At 38.3% G+C, this 18,076-nt stretch overlaps 1 protein-coding gene across 1 annotated transcript in view; it reads right to left on the reverse strand.

The window, feature by feature from the left end:
- Positions 1–17,466: 17,466 nt before the first annotated feature.
- LOC128711420 (uncharacterized) overlaps positions 17,467–18,076 on the reverse strand; it is a 44,406-nt gene continuing 43,796 nt past the window's right edge. The window contains exon 9 of the mRNA XM_053806291.1: positions 17,467–17,575. Within this exon, the coding sequence (XP_053662266.1) occupies positions 17,524–17,575 (52 nt within the window). The 3' untranslated portion in view covers positions 17,467–17,523. The remainder of the gene's footprint in view (positions 17,576–18,076) is intronic.

Here is an 18,076-nt window from a genome sequence, read left to right on the forward strand (position 1 = left end):
GGCGAACCAGCATGATATTTTTTTTTCATTGCTCTCCAGCACATTATGCATTCAGCTGATTTGATTAAAACTGAATTCAAACACTAATGAGATCAAACCGTGATAAGTAATTCATACCTTCCCTCCAAAACAAGCGAGCGTGGGGTTTTATGAAGTGAAAAATGACGGTCAGTGAGTAAGTGTGCTTTTTAATGCTGTTTGCACGATAAATAATAGCCCTTAATCATACCACTTCCTTCGCTGCATATCCGGGTTTCGAAGAACTTTTCTATGAACAAATTCACAATGAAAATATCCAACATCTCCTGGCGTGGTACATACAAATTGACGTTCAATGCATCAAAAATGAATCCTGGTGTTCACAATAGGACTTCTTGTAATGTGTGTGTTTCACAAATACGAATTTAGCTAACGAGTCTATCGATGGCTAGCCATCAACCATAAATCTGTATGTAATCTGTACAATCCTGTCTAGAAACCGTGTTGCATGCAAGGATAATGATGAGAAGAAGCGGTGCAGTATTCGTCTTTAGGACGACTTGAACTGGGGGTCTAACTATCATAACTATAATGCATGAATTTCGTCGTCCCCTTCCGGTAAAGGGACATACGGCGATGATCACACGTACATCAAAAGGACGCTCGACTCGAAGGTGAGTTATGAGGAGAACAGCAGAGAACGCACCACAAATAAAGCGTGGCGGCACTTTTGTTTCCGCATTAAAAACCATTGCGTTTGCATTTTTCTTCAATTCCATTCGTCTCTAATGATTTTATATAAAAGAGGGAACCAGGAAGGCGAGAGGAAAAACATAATTGTCATCCTATTTCCGGCAGAACTGGTAACGCATAAATTGTCTGAATACCAGGATAACAAAAAAGAAGCAAACAAAATTTCCCTCGCTCTCCACGCGTTTTAACGGAAACCACGCTGTAAGGATCTAATCAGAAGGCAACAGACACGCTTGGCAGGACCAATTGGCTGAGTGTTAGTGGATAGGGTAAGGGTTCTCTCGTTGGGCAGACAATCGTGGTCAAGGGTACTGGACACGAGGGTACATACGATGTTTGGTTGGTTGGTGGTAAGGGATATCCATAACGGACGCATCAGCATACCTTTTGGCCAGACTAATTGATTTTGTGTTAGACATTGTCGCAAGGAATATAGGAGAGAAATAATTCAGTGAATAACGTTGTTTTATTAGCACAAAATCATGCTCTTAAGGGGTTTTCCCAACGTCTTGCCACCATCAAACTATATTGCATACATAAATCAAACCGAATAATACTTTCTGGCACAAAAAGAATCGATTTTACCTTTACGTAACAAACAGAAATTCTTATGGAAAGTGTGCGTGCCTTCAAAGGTGCTAATTTGTATTCACAATTCTATTTTCATGGCTCGGCTTTTATTTGGAGCACAGTTAATAGCACTCGAAAGATGGAAAGGTCATACAACTTCGACTTTTAGTTGAAAAACGGGAAATTATGAACGAATCTTAGCGATAAATTGCAATGATTTACAAATCAATCATCAGTCAATCATTCATTAAAGAGCTTCACATTGTTATTATTTTATTAATTATCTTTTTAAGCCTTTTTGGTCTTCTTGATGTATAAAAAAACTCTTTGTAGTGACGTCAGGCATGTGCTTCAAAAGAGTGGCGTGCCCAATTTTTTTTTGAAATACATTGTTGAACTACAATTAACAATCATCATGTTAACTTTCCTTCAAAGCTAAAACTTAAGCAATACGGCCTGGTCGTTCCTCTTAAGGCTAAAACTTCACCAAAGACCAAAGACACCCTAAAAATCGAAGGCAAAGCTGTCAAAAACGCCGGTTACCATGGAATCGGTGCGACTGTAAACAAGTGAACCGGCAAAGCAGCAACACACCGCAAACGATTACGGAAAGAAGAAATTGGAACTCATTTTCCACACGTGGTGGGTGCTGTTTTGGAGTGCCTGACAAACTATTTGAGGTTATGTATCTTATCCTTGTCTCATACTGACTCAATGTTTAACGATGTTACACAAACAGCAATGCAACCCATTTTAAAATCCGATTTGAGGAAAGCAATTTTATTCTAGGGGAATTTCCGTAACAGTAAGTAAAAAGCTTCTCTTGTTGGTGTTTCGCACCCCAAAAGAAAAAAATAATGGATTGTCAGATACAGTTCGGAAGATATTTAATTTTAAAAATATTTGTCTTTACCTTTGTAACATTTTTCTTCGTAATTGAAACTTCACGGTATGAGACTGGTGATTTTGGGGGGTTGAGGATTGTAAACAGTTTCGCTACGCTACAGTTACATTCCTAATCGAGGGGAAAAACAAACATTTCCCCAGTGCTGTTGTCTGCCACATCTTGTGCAGCCGTCCCCTCCTAACAGCAAAGAAGTTCTTTTGAATACTATTATATATTGAAGAAAACCATGTCGATGGAGACAGTAAAATTGGTACAACATTTTAAGTAAAATCCATCACAATTATTCTTCAAATGAATACCAGTACAATGTCTATTGATTTGACTATTCGACTCTCGTTCCCAATGTATGCAAGTGACCCACTAAATCATCATTCCATTCCAAAGACAATTGATGATAGCATTAGCAGAAGCACAACACAATGCCATGCAACGTGGTATAAGTCAAAAACGGGGTGCGTCGGATTATTATTGTTTGAAATGACAGAATGTTATACCAACACTCATTGGCGGTTAAGCATAAAAACCCGGTCTCCACACACACCTTGTTTGCACGCGAGGTGTACATGTTTTTACGCACAGCATCGCCTTACAGCAAGTGTGCGTGTGTGACTGTATGAGTGCGTAACACACGGTTAATCGCTTCACATTGCGAACACCTTTCGCGCTTGCATGTATGCGTGATGTGGAGAAGATCGCGATCGCACTAAACCCTTCATGTAAAACAAATGAATCATAATCGGGAACGAATGTCGTTTGTTCTTTATGATTGTTTAACATCATCGAAACGATCACGAATAAATAATGTAAACTAAAATAAAAAGACATCTTTAAGCGATCTTCTAAAAAATGACACAACCAGCAATAGAGACAGCGATCAAAAACATCGCTTCTTGGGAAGTGTAACGCACACCAGCGCATCAAAGCAAGCGGCGATCCACGCCCTTTTGGTGGTTTCAACGGCGTGCGGCCTGATTTTTTGAAAGCTTGCTTTGGTGATGATCTGTCGTCCATCAGCAACAGGTGTATTGGTGCGAGAAGGAATGTACGTTACGAGCAAAGATGACAGGATAAACAAAAAAAACGAAGAACTGTCGGCAGTTTGTGACAAATTACAAATTTTAAAACGTTAACGGCAAACTTAACCGCGGGGTTCGTTGCTTCTCGCCCGAAATTACAGGTGTAGTTCTTTGATAAGCCTCTTTTGCACAACACCGGACACACAAGGTAGTGTTGCGTCTGTGTTGGTTTGGAGAGGTTCGTGTACAATGTACATCATTAACACAAAGCTATTTCGTTTTGTAAAAAACAATTGAAAAATAAAGGTCTGAGAATTTTAAGCACCTGTAATTAAATGTATTACCGCAACTAAATTTTCTCTACTGACCATTTTTAAGCATCTCGATCACCATGGAACGTGTTACAGTACACACACACACAAAGATACAGTCTTGCATTCTTCTCTTACCTGCTTCTCGATGTGGCTTTCAGCGTTCGCGCCCGCCCTGTACAGGCTGCAAAAGGTACACCGTTCCGCGAACTTACACCAACACAGCGAAACACACGACGCGATCGCCACGAGACCGTGAGATGGAGGCACACACAAGCGGCAACACCCAATTTTTGTTCCGATAATTGGGAAGCTTTCGTCTCACTATGGGACGGATAGAAGCGGCGTGATTTCACGTAAAGATCGTGCAAAAACACTTCATATCGTGTGGGACTATCGCACAACCAACTTGGATTACGAGAAATAGAACAAACACACTTTGTAGACGACACGGAAACACTAGAGCTTATTCGAAAGGGAGGCGGGCACACACAATTAACTACTCTGGTGGACGGAAGAGAACAACACACGAATGTTGCCTCTTAATACAATTATCCAAACGGTCAAAAGATCACGGAACGCGTCATGGATGGTCACTCGTTGCTTCTTTTGGGGCGTCGTCGCGTACACTCGCGGACACACTTACACTACCATACGCAACATTGGGCATCCCCGTCTTTGAACAGGGCTCGATTCCACACGAAAAGCAAGGATTTTTCACAGCCAAACAGGTGCGAATGATGATACCTCTGACGATACAAGGCATTCGAAGGTGCAACCACTTGACCAACCCCTGAACACACGCACACAATGCTCAATCACGTCACGTCGTAACGTTGGATACCGTGGCTTCTTTTACATTGCGAAACTATCAGTGAAAAGAAAAACAAGGTCACTAGACAGCAAAAACCAGTACGATATTATACAGGACACAGGAACAAGAATTATCACACGTCCTGGCTTTACGGTAGCGCACAGTAATCACGGGAGCAATGGACGCACATCCACGCTACTCAAAGGGTGGATCACGAATGGCACAGTTCTCTGCTTGGATTGCTTCGAGAGAGTTTGTATCGATGGAAGACCGAGAGAAAAAATGAGATCAGGGGTAAGCAACCAAACTGAAGCTATGTGTTTTTATTGAAGAAATAGTCCGAAAAGTTTTGAATTTTCTGAAACGTGTAATAATTACGTGGTAGTTTCATGAAATTTGATACCTATGAAGTGGGATTGCTATTAGATTGTGAAACAAATAAACATGTTATAATTATTTTTTGGAAGAACCTTTTGGTTGCTCACCCCTGGTAAACGAGGTGTTTTGTTGCAGGGCGTTTCGTTAAGTTAAAACTAACTGAACGAAAAATTTAAATTCTCTCTCGCACAAGACGGTTGGGCTTAAGCCTCATCTACACTGTTGATGCTTTTGTACATGATTCACATAAAATGCAAAGAAATGAATACTATGTTAAATTGCTAAACTGTTTGTTGAAATTGACTTGCAATGTTTATCGATTGGATTATCTATATGAACAACATTAAGGACAGATTAGCAGCATGAATAAGAACGTTTAGATTAAAATCAACGGCGATTCTACTGCCAATCAAGAGTTCTAGGAGCGGATAGGAGAACGTTAACGAGCTTAGCAAGCAGCATGGATTGTAACTTTTATGGTTTCCGACGTACGATTAATTTCGGAGCTGAACTAAAGTTATATAAAGAGTGATATTTTGTCTTTATAATTATACTTTGGCACTTAGGAATACATTTAAAACTCATGTTTGTTTGCATATTTATTCCGCAGCACTTCAAGTTATGTAAACGAAAGACTTTTTTGAGCTTTTTAAGCATATTATATTAATGTCATCACGTTTATAATGTCGTTTTCTACATATATCTTTTAAAGGGAAAAACTAAGGAAACAAACGCATCGTTTGATTTATTTGTTCGCTAATTTTAGTACTTTTGCTTAGAAATAGTTTAACATTACCGTATTTACGATGTTATTCAAAAAGGAGGCCCCAGAAAAGGGCGTGCGGTATGTGTCACATTGCAGTTTTAATAAAGATCCTTTATGAAAGTTTCAAGAAACATTGTTTTATTCCTAATCCGGTTATTTGCTTATTAAGTTCTGGTTTTTCACTGAATAGCCACATAACTGTGAATTAATTTTGATTGAATTCCAAGGTTTCCACGTTTTAAAAACACACACAGGCAAAAAATATGTGTTCCCGTTTGAGGTGTATGAGTTTAAAACCTATTTCCTTTCTGTTGTGCCGCGGCATTAACAATAATGTTTGTAAGTAAAAGGTAAGCACTAATTGAACCAAACTCAAAATGATAAAATAATCTTTCTGTCCAGTGTTATCGACATCATTCGAAAAAGAAAGTTCAATTTTATACCAAAAAGAAAAGCTACACTCGAAATCAGTTGGAAATGAATAGAAGGAGACAAACCATCCGGATGGAAGCGTTCAACATGAACTTCTTGTGTGAATTAAATTGTCTCACTGGTTCGTTACGCTATCGTCTGGGTTTTCTTTTCTTTTATTTGCTTTGCTACACTATCTACTTATTAAGAAATCGAGGTCTTTATGTAGATAATTTGCTAGAAAACGAATGCAGTTGAAGTTAAAGGTGGAGTAGAGATGATCCTCTCGAAACAAAAAGTGTTGTGTATTCCTTTCTATAAACTTTGTTCGATCAACTATCAGCAATCTACTAAACGACGCTACAGTGCTTTTCTTGTTCCAACAGTATAGCATAATTGTTTCCGCTATTGCCTTTTAAATCGTTTTATCATTATTATAGCACACTATTTATCAATAAAAATGATAGAATTCACACCAGCAATTTGTAATCAATATGAAAATCCCAAAAATTTACACGAAATACAAAACAAATTCTCCGATAGAAATAACAGTTAGCAGTAATCGTTAATTGAAAGAAATATTTAAAAATTAAGTACTTTTTTCTCCAAACGAGCAAATAGTCGATGTGCTGGCGCCCCTTCTTCTTTGCAGCAAAACCAAATAAGCGAAGGAAGGTTGTAGTTGGTCGTTGCAGGTCACGCGTGACATGCGTATGAAATTTTGCTTCTTTTTTACTTGGGTGGTTTCAGCTTATGTACAGTTTGTTGTGGTGCAGGTAACGGGCATCACTTCTTTAGTTTTTCCCTGCGAAGAACAAAGATACGAAAAGGAACAGAAAAAGGAAAAAGAAAGCAAAAAGTTATGTATTAAAAACATAAGAAAAATAAATGTAAAACATTAAACAACAACCGAGAGAGCAAAAGCAGAAGAGAAACAAACCAAAAAGAAAGACAAAAGAACCAAAAGGAAACAGTGAAATCGTAGAACATGAGAAAAAAACAGTACAAAATCAGCAACCTTGAGTTGCTAACATTCAAAGCATCTAACATTAGTTTCACTCACACAAACACTACCACACATACATACACACACACACACGTACACGCATACGAACATCAGTACAGGCAACACACGGCGGCACGCATTTTATTTTAAATCAACTGGTTTTTGTTTTATTGGTCAAACATTATACATAATAACAATATCTGGTAGTTTCTTCTTCCTCATCATCTTCTGCTTCTTCTTCCCTTCTTCCCGCTGGGTTTCATCCTTTCGCTGCTTTCTTTCCGATTCCTCTTTAGCGGATTCACCCACAATACATCCAAATATTCCACACACGCTCTCTCGGTTCACTATTTTGCGTCTCTTGTTGTTCTTTCTTGTTTTTGTTTGTTTGTTTGTTTGTTTGTTTCATTTTCTTTTTATCTTTAAATTTAATTATTTCATTTTTTTCTTCCATTTGTTTGTGTCAGTGTATTTGTGTTACGTTTTGCGTGTTTTGATGCTTGTATTCCATTTTGTTAATTGTTAATGTTTTCCTACAGTTTTGTTTTTATTTCTTGTGTTGTAATCTCCTGTGTGTGTTTTTTTTAAATTTTATTCTTTAGCTATTCGTACCGTTCTTCTGGGGGGTACGTGCAGCAAATCGTGCTTTACCGGTGAGCGTCTGTGTGTGTGTGTGCGTGCGTGTGTTGTTTTTTTTAATAATTTTAGTTTTATTCCTTGTTCTGTTTCTTTTGTTTGTTTGTTCCTTTGTTTTGCATTTCATTTTCACATTTACACACTTCCACGCACACACACGCACGCATGCAAACACTAATTGCTTCGATTTGTTTTTCTTTATTCTTCCTCTCTTCTCTATGAATCCATATTGCATCCTTAAATCGTGTTCCACTCTACGGGGGATGATTTTACCATCGCCTTTTACTTTTCTTTGTATCGGTTTGCTTGTTGTATAATGTTTTTTTTAATCCTTTTAATGACTAATGTTGGTGTGTGCTTATGTGCTGAAGAGAGCAGCTTTTGTGTGAGGTTTTTTGCGGGGGGTGGGTGGTTGTTGTGGTAGTGTTGTAGGAGGACTTTCTTTTATGAGTGAGAATGGTGATTTACAAATTGTATGCTTTAAATTTGCCTGATATAATCGGATAGAGATGTTAATGTTTGTATCGCTTGCTCATTGCAAAATGGCGCTATTGGTGAGTGTTGCCATAGCATCCATACGCAACGCAATCCGTACATTCATAAAAACACCACAGAGCGCTGTTGTTTAATCGCTATTCTTACATCTGATCGTTCTACATAACCGGTTTTAATCCATAGCGTAATAGCTTAAGTGATAATCAACAATGGGTTAGTGATATAAATAAACAGTGCAGTGAATCGTCGTATTGTGAACCGTTTTGAGGAGGTAAAGTATAGCCATTAATAACGCTTAGATTGGCAATAAACCGAAACGACCATTTTGGTACAGAGTCGATCCTGTGTAACAATTAAACATGCTTTAATAATTCAACACACTACGCGAAACGAATATCTCTTGTGGTAACGAACGGATTCTTTTTCTGTTGTTCTGTTTATCCCGCACAACACAACAAAACTGGCTGGATGATTTCGTCCTTTATGCTTAGCGTAATTCAGTATCGATAAACACTTTTCACCGAAGATCATAGGCGTTTTTCCGTTTAACATAGCTAGAGAGTTATTTTTTAATGCTATCGTGAGCTATTTCAAATCATAGCGCGGCACACTACCGCGTGAGGGGTGTTCTAGCTTGTTCGTTATACACGTTTGGAACACTGATGTCGGATTTGTATGTTTTATGTTGTGTGTTGCAGGGTTGCTTGTAGTGAAGGAGCCCCAGAGCTGCAGAAACGTATGCTCATTCCTTGTTTGCGATTTCTTTTCGGTTTATCCTACCACGATACGTTAAAGAAGTTACATCATGGGAAGTTGAATGGGTGCAGCTGAACTTGAATGTGTGTAGTTCGTGTGTTGAATATGCACAAATAATCCACCAGATGCAATATGCGAAACGGGGTTTGCGATTACCAAACGAACGTTTGCGATTTCAAAAGCCCCAACCCTCAGTCTCAGTGGGTGAGAGCGTAATGTAAAATTTACATTTGTTCCTTTTGCTTGTTCGAATTATCAGTTTACGCGATGAGGCGATAAGAAGTATTGCAAAAATCAATACCTCACTTAACTGCGTTTTCTCCTCTATGGGTTTTGGTTTTTTATTCTTTTTCAGCCATCTTTCAAAGAGGAACATTGAAATATGTTTTGGTTAGTCTTCCCACTTGCACTTATGCACACATCATCCAACATCGCATTGCAACACCTTCACCGGTCTCAGTTTACTTTAATCGCGTGTATTTGTCTGTCGAAGGAAATTCGGAGCTTTTGGGAGGCGTTCGATTTTAGTTCAACAATATGTTCATGGTGGTTGGTGTACTCTGGTTGTATGAATTAGAATTTTATACACACATACTTCACTTTATATTTCTTTTACTCATTCATTGCACACCGGTGTCATTTTGTTCTTTTTAAAAAGTACGGGCGCACCTTCGTCTCTGCTTGGTGTCTTATGTATGCCGTGTGTTAATGTGTGTATGTGTATGAGAGAGAGAGAGAGCGAAAAATTTCCATATTTACTTCACGATTGTGCGAAATGTGTGTGTGTGTTTTGGTTGCATTAATTCGCAGTAAACGGTGCGTGAAATGTGCTAAAGTTTATGTGGTTGAAGATTATTTATTTTCGCATAACTTCCAAATTAAACCCACTGTAGGTAAAATCAACATTCGTTCGATCGTACAGATAAAAAAGGGGACCCTATGGTGTGCGCAATGCTCAAGAAATCAAACGCAACAATATCAATAACGAATTAAAAGTTTAAAGCTATTTGCCTTCCATTGAACAGACTTACACATTGCGCGTTCGCGCGTTTGGAAAGATGGACGAAAGAGAGCAACTGAATGTACGTGGAATTTGGTGGACGTTGTTAAATTTCGTATAAGCATGTTTGCTTTTAAAACGTGTATGTGCTATTTTAACTATCGGGTAATCCTGATCTTTTTTGTTATATGTTAATGTATGTTTGTGAACCGCGTATGTTGTGATGTGTGTTTGTTCGTCTGTAGTATGTTATTTCATGTTCCTTTCGCCGGGCTGCCTTATTAAGTACAATAACCGTATTCCTTCTGGCCGATTCGCCATCTTTTTAATGCATAATAATGCGTATTCTTGCAAATATTTTACTTAAGATATCTACAGTTCTGTGATCGTACGTTGCATATCTCACACAATTTGGTGATATTTTGTTTGTTTTTTTTCTGCTCTCCTTCTCGTCTGCACAAACATAGAGGTAAACGCAAGGAAGGAGGCCAATTAATTCATCATTAATGCATTCTAAGAAACTAACGCACACAATGTCTGCTTCTTGGCTGGCACAAAACTATGGCAGGTAGCAAACAAAATGGATGCCTTTCTGGTAGAACTGGACACTAATAGCACAGTGGAAATAACAAAAAACACAAGTGGGCCTAAAGTGCCCTTACGCCGTACCACGAACGCACAGATATCTCGAGACGAAATCGACGGAAAGAAACAACGAGTAAAAGTTTTAATACATCTTTTGTTTATCTCTTCAACTACTATTATTGCAATACGAAAGGCTATGAACACGAAGTCTTCATTCGCTTCTTTTGATAATTGCGCTAAACTGTAATGGTCATCCGCCATTAGTCGTACGCACTGCTGTTCCGTTTCACTGTTCCATTTCGATCTTCGCTAAAGGATTATCGCCTTCTGCTGCCGTGTTAATAACTTTCCGTTTTAGTGTCTTTGTTTACTAAATTTATCTTTTATCTCCATTCGATCATCCTATCAAGTAAAAAGAAATGTGGGCTTGCGCTCTTACTTTTATGTATCTTTTTTCTTGTTTTTTGTTTTGTTTTTGCAATGTATTCTCCTCTCGTGCTTTTGTTTGCTCTTTTTCTACTTACAGCAGCGAATGCAGCGATTGGCGATGCATTTTTCGAAATGTAATTCAAATCTAGAAGATATCTCTTGTCTTAGCATTTACGTTGTGTACATTACAAGTTTATTTTCATTCGTATCTTATACTCATTTTGATAAGGCGACTAGTAAACAAATTCTTGCTGTTTTTTTCCCCCCCGCACCGCACTTCGTTCGGGGAGGGTGGGGGAAAACAGGGCAGGAGGTTTGGTAGAACTTGCGGATTGCCGTTTCGAATTATTTTTTTAGTTTCACAATTTCCACATCAGTTGAATTCAAAAGAACATACAAAACAAACCATCGGGTGTTTACTACCATACCACAAAAGACAGCGTCGAAACAATCGAAAGGACTTCAATTCTTTAACTCAACCACTATTTCCGAATGATATTAGTTTGCATAATTAGTACGCATGGTTATTCATAACTAGATTGTTTTAGTATTTGTGTGTGTGTGTTTGTGTGTGTTTAGCTTTCTTTGCCTAAAATTTCGATTATTTAGATTTGTTTAGAAAAATAAATCCACTTCCAAGTAGTAGTTGAATTCCTTTCCTACCGCACTACTACTATTACTACTGCGCTCATACAAATGTGCTTCGAAGTTTACAATTAAGCTGCTGCATATGGTTGGTTGAACTGTCTGTGTTACTTCGAGCAAAGATGTGATTTTAGTTTCCCAGGCTTGTAATTCACTTGTTAGGTTCATGCTCATGCATATTTGCACTTTATATCCTTAATAGGTTCTACCAGTTTTGCACTAAACTACGCTCTATAACCCGGTGTCCCTACCCGCTTTCTTCCCAGCTACGACGAAGAATGATCCAAAACCCCTTTAGACGATAGCGAACCGATAAACAACACTGAGAGGATAAACAAGAGTTTGAACAAAAACGAACCACACAATTGCTAAGACTTAAATTATTGTATGCACTTTCGGTCGAAGTGACACTCCTCGGGAGACAATCGTCACTAGGTTATGTGTTGGGTTCGTTCCGCCTGGAAGTATGCAATCATGTTTTACACGGTTACGGTTTGAACACTATTTGGCCTGTGTCTGTCGATGATACTGGCCCGTTATGAGTCCTCGCTGAGCCTCGCAGAATGGTTGTTGTTTTAAAAAATGCATTGCATACCTTTAGGAGCACACACCCAATACACGACCCAGCCCCGTTTGAACCATTGGTGGAGAGTTAATACATTTTGCATTTGCGCTTGCTAGCAGCTCACACACGTGTGTCTTGAATGCATTCATTATGCTAGAGTTGTTCACATATTTAATCTCACCAACACTTGCTCATCTGGCTAAGATTTCCCGGTCGTGCCGTATCGCGTGTTACAATTATCTCTATTATATCTCTACTGAGTCTTCTTCCGCGGTAGCTTTTATTCGAATAGTTGTTTTATTTTCTCTCGCTGTCTTCTGCTGCGCTCTCTATTTGCATCATTAATAATAATTTTCTAAATTATTCTGCGCTTTTTATACTATTCCTCTCCTTACTTTCACTTATTTGCTGATTTTATTTTTACAATATGTACAACAGTGCAAAAGCATGTAGACGTACCGCTGCTGGTTGATTTTTGTTGTTGCTAAATACCGCGTCAACTAATAACCTTAAATCGCTATAACATCTTCTCGTCCATGACAAGGGCTGTTTGCGGTATCGAGATTATCGTTTCAAATGGTTACACACGTACAAACTGTTACAAACTCAATCACGTATCGCGACTAACGTTTTGTTTGTGACTTGAACGTTTCTTTCGCAGCTTTGCTTTGCGTCATATTTGTTCACCTATTCCCTTTAGCGTATTCGCATAAACAGAAACAATAAGTACAAAATATTTGCATTATCGATTGATTTATGTGTGTGTTTTCTTGTTAGTTTTCCATCACGCAAGGAAAGTTTGCTCTTGTTATCCTTCTATTCGTTTTCTGTTTTTTAATCGTAGCGTTAGTTCTGTATGTGTTCCGTTTGTACGGGAAATACTGGAGCCTTGGTGTGATCGCGCGCATACTCGATTTTTTTTATTTTATATATATCCTTTTTAAAATGCTTTTCACTACAGCAATCGTTCTACGTGATTTTGCTTTTTTTTATTGTATAACTATATTACAAATGGGAAGGGGAGATGAAGTTTGGAGAAAATAATTGTACAAGTAGAATAGACAGTGATAATGTCGTGATGTTTGGATGATAACAATTAACGAAAGTGTATTACATTGTTTCACAAAACAAACAATACATAAAATTTAAACACGCATCTACACGAACAATTCAATGAATAAAACAGAAAGAATAAATCGACTTTTGGAAACTCGACACTGAAGAGAAGGAATGAAATTCATTTCCCTGTTCACCGACGGATGGAAAAAAGCGTAGTCTTCTCTCATTACTAGTTGTGTTAAAGCATGACCTTTCATTATTCTTATCTTTTCAATCATTTCAGTTATCTAAATATAGTTGAAATAGTAGTAATAGTAGTTAGAGTAGTAGTTTGTGTTTTTTTTTGTAGAATATTGATAGCAGCAGCAGTAGCTCCATATGCGCCACTGCTATGAAGGACAAGTGATGTAAAGCTATCGATTTCATCGTTTTTTTTTTTTGTTGTTTCGACCAGGAAGTAGGAAAGTTTTAAACGGGAGCGGGAAAGTAGACGTAGAAGGATTGGCCAATTGGTAGAGAGGGTGGGGAAAACATTGATCCGTGTGGGAACCATATCTAGGCCTCTTTAGTGGTCTTTGCCACGAGTTCTCGAGACGCTTTTTTCTAGCTTTTCGTTCCATGTTCCTATCTGTATGCATGTTTAACTTGATTAAGGTGCGAAAAAATGCTTGCAATGGAGCATTCAGTTACACATACACCAATCGAGAATGGGAAAATGTGAATGATAATGATGCGTGAATCGGTTTTTCATTTTGGTAAACGCTTTCTTGTTGTAAAACGGTGTTCCATAATCGTTCGCACAATACCTTAACGTTGTAGCGGCCAATTTCGTGGCTCATTATCTATCGGTTTGTTTAGGTGTAGAAAGTGGTGGCATTTACCGGTTTTTATACGTTAGAATTGCTTGTCAATATATCACTTATAAAACGGCCAAATTCACTCCTAATTTTAAAGTGTATATTCCGATCAATTTCGATCACTTCCAACAGATTGCTTGTAACCTTTTTCAACGGGTAACACATTTCCCCTTTTCGGGTCTTACAGTTAATGTACATTATGTGCGGAAATGTTAGAATGACACATTTAGAAATAGCAGTAAATTTTAAACCTTCCGTAGCGATATATTGACATTTCGTTCTAAACTGCTTAAACTTGTATAAATCTACTGTCCTAGAGGAGCCTTACATGTGAACATTTCTCATCTTCGTTTGTAAAGCACAGTTCAGCTTGTTCGGGGTTCTATGTATTATTTGCATTTTATACTCTCGAGGTGCAAAACGATTGCTCCCCTTGTAAGTTAAAGGGAAATTTGCATCAGGCAACAAACATAATGCGTAAACTTTCGTGTGTTCGTCCTTTAATCATTATTCATTCGCTTCGTGTTGATCGTTTTTTTCCATTCAACCTGTTTACAGTAAATTACACAATAAGCCTTATGGTTCTCTTTATTTCCTGTCAGTTGTTAATAGGTTTGCATGTTTGTTTTTGTTTTTGGATGTGGTAAGGATAAGTAACGCTACAACTCCATGTCTCTCTCTCTCTCTTTGTGGTGGGATTCAATATAAACTTCAATTGTTCATCAAATGTACTAGGTTCGAAATCCATTACATTCATCGCAACTCACATACTCTTGGCAGCATGGTCAAACATCCTTCCGGATGCGTGAAGAGTGTTGGTGTTGGAGGACAGCAACGCTGTACGGTAGCGGTGCAGCTTCGCGATTGTCCTCCGAAATTCCTGCCGGATATGCGCGCAGCAACCAGTGGTTGTTGACGGCGATAGCCGTGGGTTTTAAGACTCTCATCGTAAATTATACACTACACACTACGCATCGTAATTAAATGTTTAGTTCGAATCGTGTCCCCTCTTCCGGGTTGTTTCGATTTGCTGCCGTTCATTTGCATTAGCATCGATTTATTTTTATTTGTGTTGCCTTTTTTTTGGTTCACCTCACCTGATTGTGATGTGTGCTTTCTTTCTTCTGTTTTCTAACCTTTAATTCGTTTCTATATAGCAGCGTCAGTGTTTGATTTTCTTCCATTTTGTTCTGTTACTTTCCGTTCCATCGCAACGGAATTAATTTTACTCTATTCTCAAAAGTACCGGTATCTATCCGCAGAGTTGTTTTGTTGTGAATTGAGTGTTTGAAAAGTAAGTACGTGTGATTTGTGTTGTTTTTTTTGTTGTTGTTAAGCTGTAGATGCTGTTTTAACACGATAGCATACATTATCGTATGTCTCTGTGCTTCTTCAACCAGCTCAATCGGTTGTGTTACATTCATTTCGGTTTGAAGTCTCTTTCAACACTGAACCCTCTATATACTGGTCAACAAATCATTATTTTTATGATTTTCCGATCAGCTCGATCGTCTTACAGAGCTAGACTTATTATTAGTTGTAGTTTCGGGAAGTTTTTCGCCTTCTCCTATGATTTTTTTACGTGAAGAAACCCAGTGATTAACATCACCATACAGATGCATACGAACATGTTATTACATGACATTCACAGCACATTACACACACACGTACACGAAACAAATATATTGAAAATAAAAGATATGGAGCCAGTCGAGTTGAGTTGAGGGGGTTTGTTTTTTTCATAAACCCCAGCGATGGGATGTGATGCAACATCACGTTGATGGTTCGTTCACAGCCATAAGTGTATATGTGTGTTGTTTGTACGTTGCGCACAGAGAGAGTATTAAAAAAATATCGGAAAGAATTAAAAACCGTAACCGAGAATGCATCATCGTGATTGAGATCGCAAACGGGAAGAGAGAAGAGAGAAAATGCGTAAATTTTCAATCATTATTAGGAATACATTTAATTCATACAAAAAAAAACTGTAAAAAAATCTAAATGCATGCTACCGAAAGGATGGCTGATGCTTAACTCAAATCTTTACTCATAGGGATTTGCTGTAGAAGTAAGACATGGAATGAAGGTAGATGGAATCTGCCTTTCTATTGTCTTACTTCAGAAGAAAATCCCATACGTGTCGATCAAGGATGGTGTCAAAGGAGATTAAATGCGAAAATGCTGACTGTTGCTGGCAATAAATTATAACAGGATCGTACAGAACTATGCACCTCGCGCGATCATGCATATGGGAGTTGTGTGGTCGTTTCAAGTGTGGATATGATGGCAATGCTGAGTGTGTGCGGTCGAAATGGACGAAAAAAGGTTTTCTTTCCAGATTTAATGTTTTTCTCCTATATTGCTTGGCGGACAATGCAAATCATATCATACGCACTGAGTAAAATTGCTAATGTTAGCTGTAGTAGCGGTGGGCGTTTAGCTAAAAGATGGGCAAATATTTTGTGTGAGCATAACGAACATATTTATCACTAAAATTGATCCCTCTATCAACCCTAACCATTCAATCATTTCATGGATGCTGGTACAATAAAACATAACATCACTTTCAAGATACTGTTAGAAGAAAACATACTTTTTATTTGAGATTCTAATCGTTACTAAATACAGCTCGGTGCGGTTGTTCGTACCCTTCATGTAGTTCTCTTTAATGCGAAATTCTTTGCTGTGCTTCGCTATATTTTAAATACTGATATTATTAACAAATTTCAACAACAGGGTTCTGGCAACAATCGCACGGTCGTATGGTCGACAAGGCTATCTACTCATCTGCGTCTAATTGCTTACTATAAATGAAAGTTGATAAACAAAACAACACGCCGAAAGAGAACGAGAAAAGAAATACGCATGAACTAAACTATAAAAAAAATATTTTCATAATCTCCATATCGATTAATTCATCGGAGGAACGATGTCCTCTCTTTGCTCTGCTCTGCTCTGCGCAATGCAATTGTTGTTCTGTAGTTTAGAAAATTTGTTCCGTGTTTCAAAGCGTAACATCCCTTCAGCTATTGTTTTGCGATAAAACGAATTCCATAAGTTCAAAGCAGATGCATAATTGGTACTGTTTTGCATGAGCCTTCGCACCATAGAAAAGCCAAAAACAGGAATGGCTAGATGCGAAGACTTTAAATTAGAATACGATTAGAACAGTTTGCAGGTTGGACAGTATTTTGGCAACATTAAAGTGCACAAGGTGGCGAGCACAGGATAGCCAAGCGTGGAAAGTAACTGATAGCCTACAAAAAAAATCTAACTCGGTGTACGCTGGATAGGGAAAAAGAAACTGCTGCGGCTGTCGCACGGTGTGCGAATATGGTCGTGTACAGGTTAATCGTGTTTCTTTACGTTTGGTTACGGTTATCTCACGCGAGACAAAAATGTTTTTAAAAGGAAGAAAAATATTACACCGGTGAAAAGGGGACGACAATCTTCATTTCGAGATTGTCAAACGGTACCAAAACAACCAACCCACTCGGATTGGGCTCTTACGCTTTTAGGATAAAAAACAACCATGCGCGAAATGTACACGCACGCACGCGCAGGCTACCTTTTTTGCTCTAGGCTTTACTTTCTTTGGCGTAGCTCGGATTCATTACCGTGGTAGCCGTTCTTGTTTCTGCAAAGCGGGAAATAGAAGAGAGAAAGAAAGAAAAAAGAAGGTTGCTTCGGTTAGGCAAGAATCGTTACTTAAGGGAGACGACAACAATAGACGGCAAGAAATTTTGCAAATTACAACGGTTTGCATGTTGTAGAGGCGTTAATAGCGGGGATAGCGTACACGTTGAATTTTGTTCCTAAGTTGGTAGGTGATTATTAGTACCGCCACGATTGTACAAATCACTAAGACACACGTTTGTTAATTGAAAAATATCACTCAATTATTATCACAAAATCAATTGATTAGTTTGTAAGTATGAGTTGTCGAAAAGATTAGAACGAATGCGCGTTGCGAGCTATAAAGCACCGACTCTACCGTAGAAGCATTGTTAAATGAAAATGAATCTAGACAGTAGTAAGTAATTGCCTCATTTAACTGACTATACCGTTCATTTCAAAATTGACCCAAAGATGAACACGAATGCTGAACTATGGAACTGTTGTGGTGGTGGTGGTGGTG

The sequence above is a fragment of the Anopheles marshallii genome, chromosome 3, assembly GCF_943734725.1.
Source record: "Anopheles marshallii chromosome 3, idAnoMarsDA_429_01, whole genome shotgun sequence".
Lineage (NCBI taxonomy): Eukaryota > Metazoa > Arthropoda > Insecta > Diptera > Culicidae > Anopheles > Anopheles marshallii.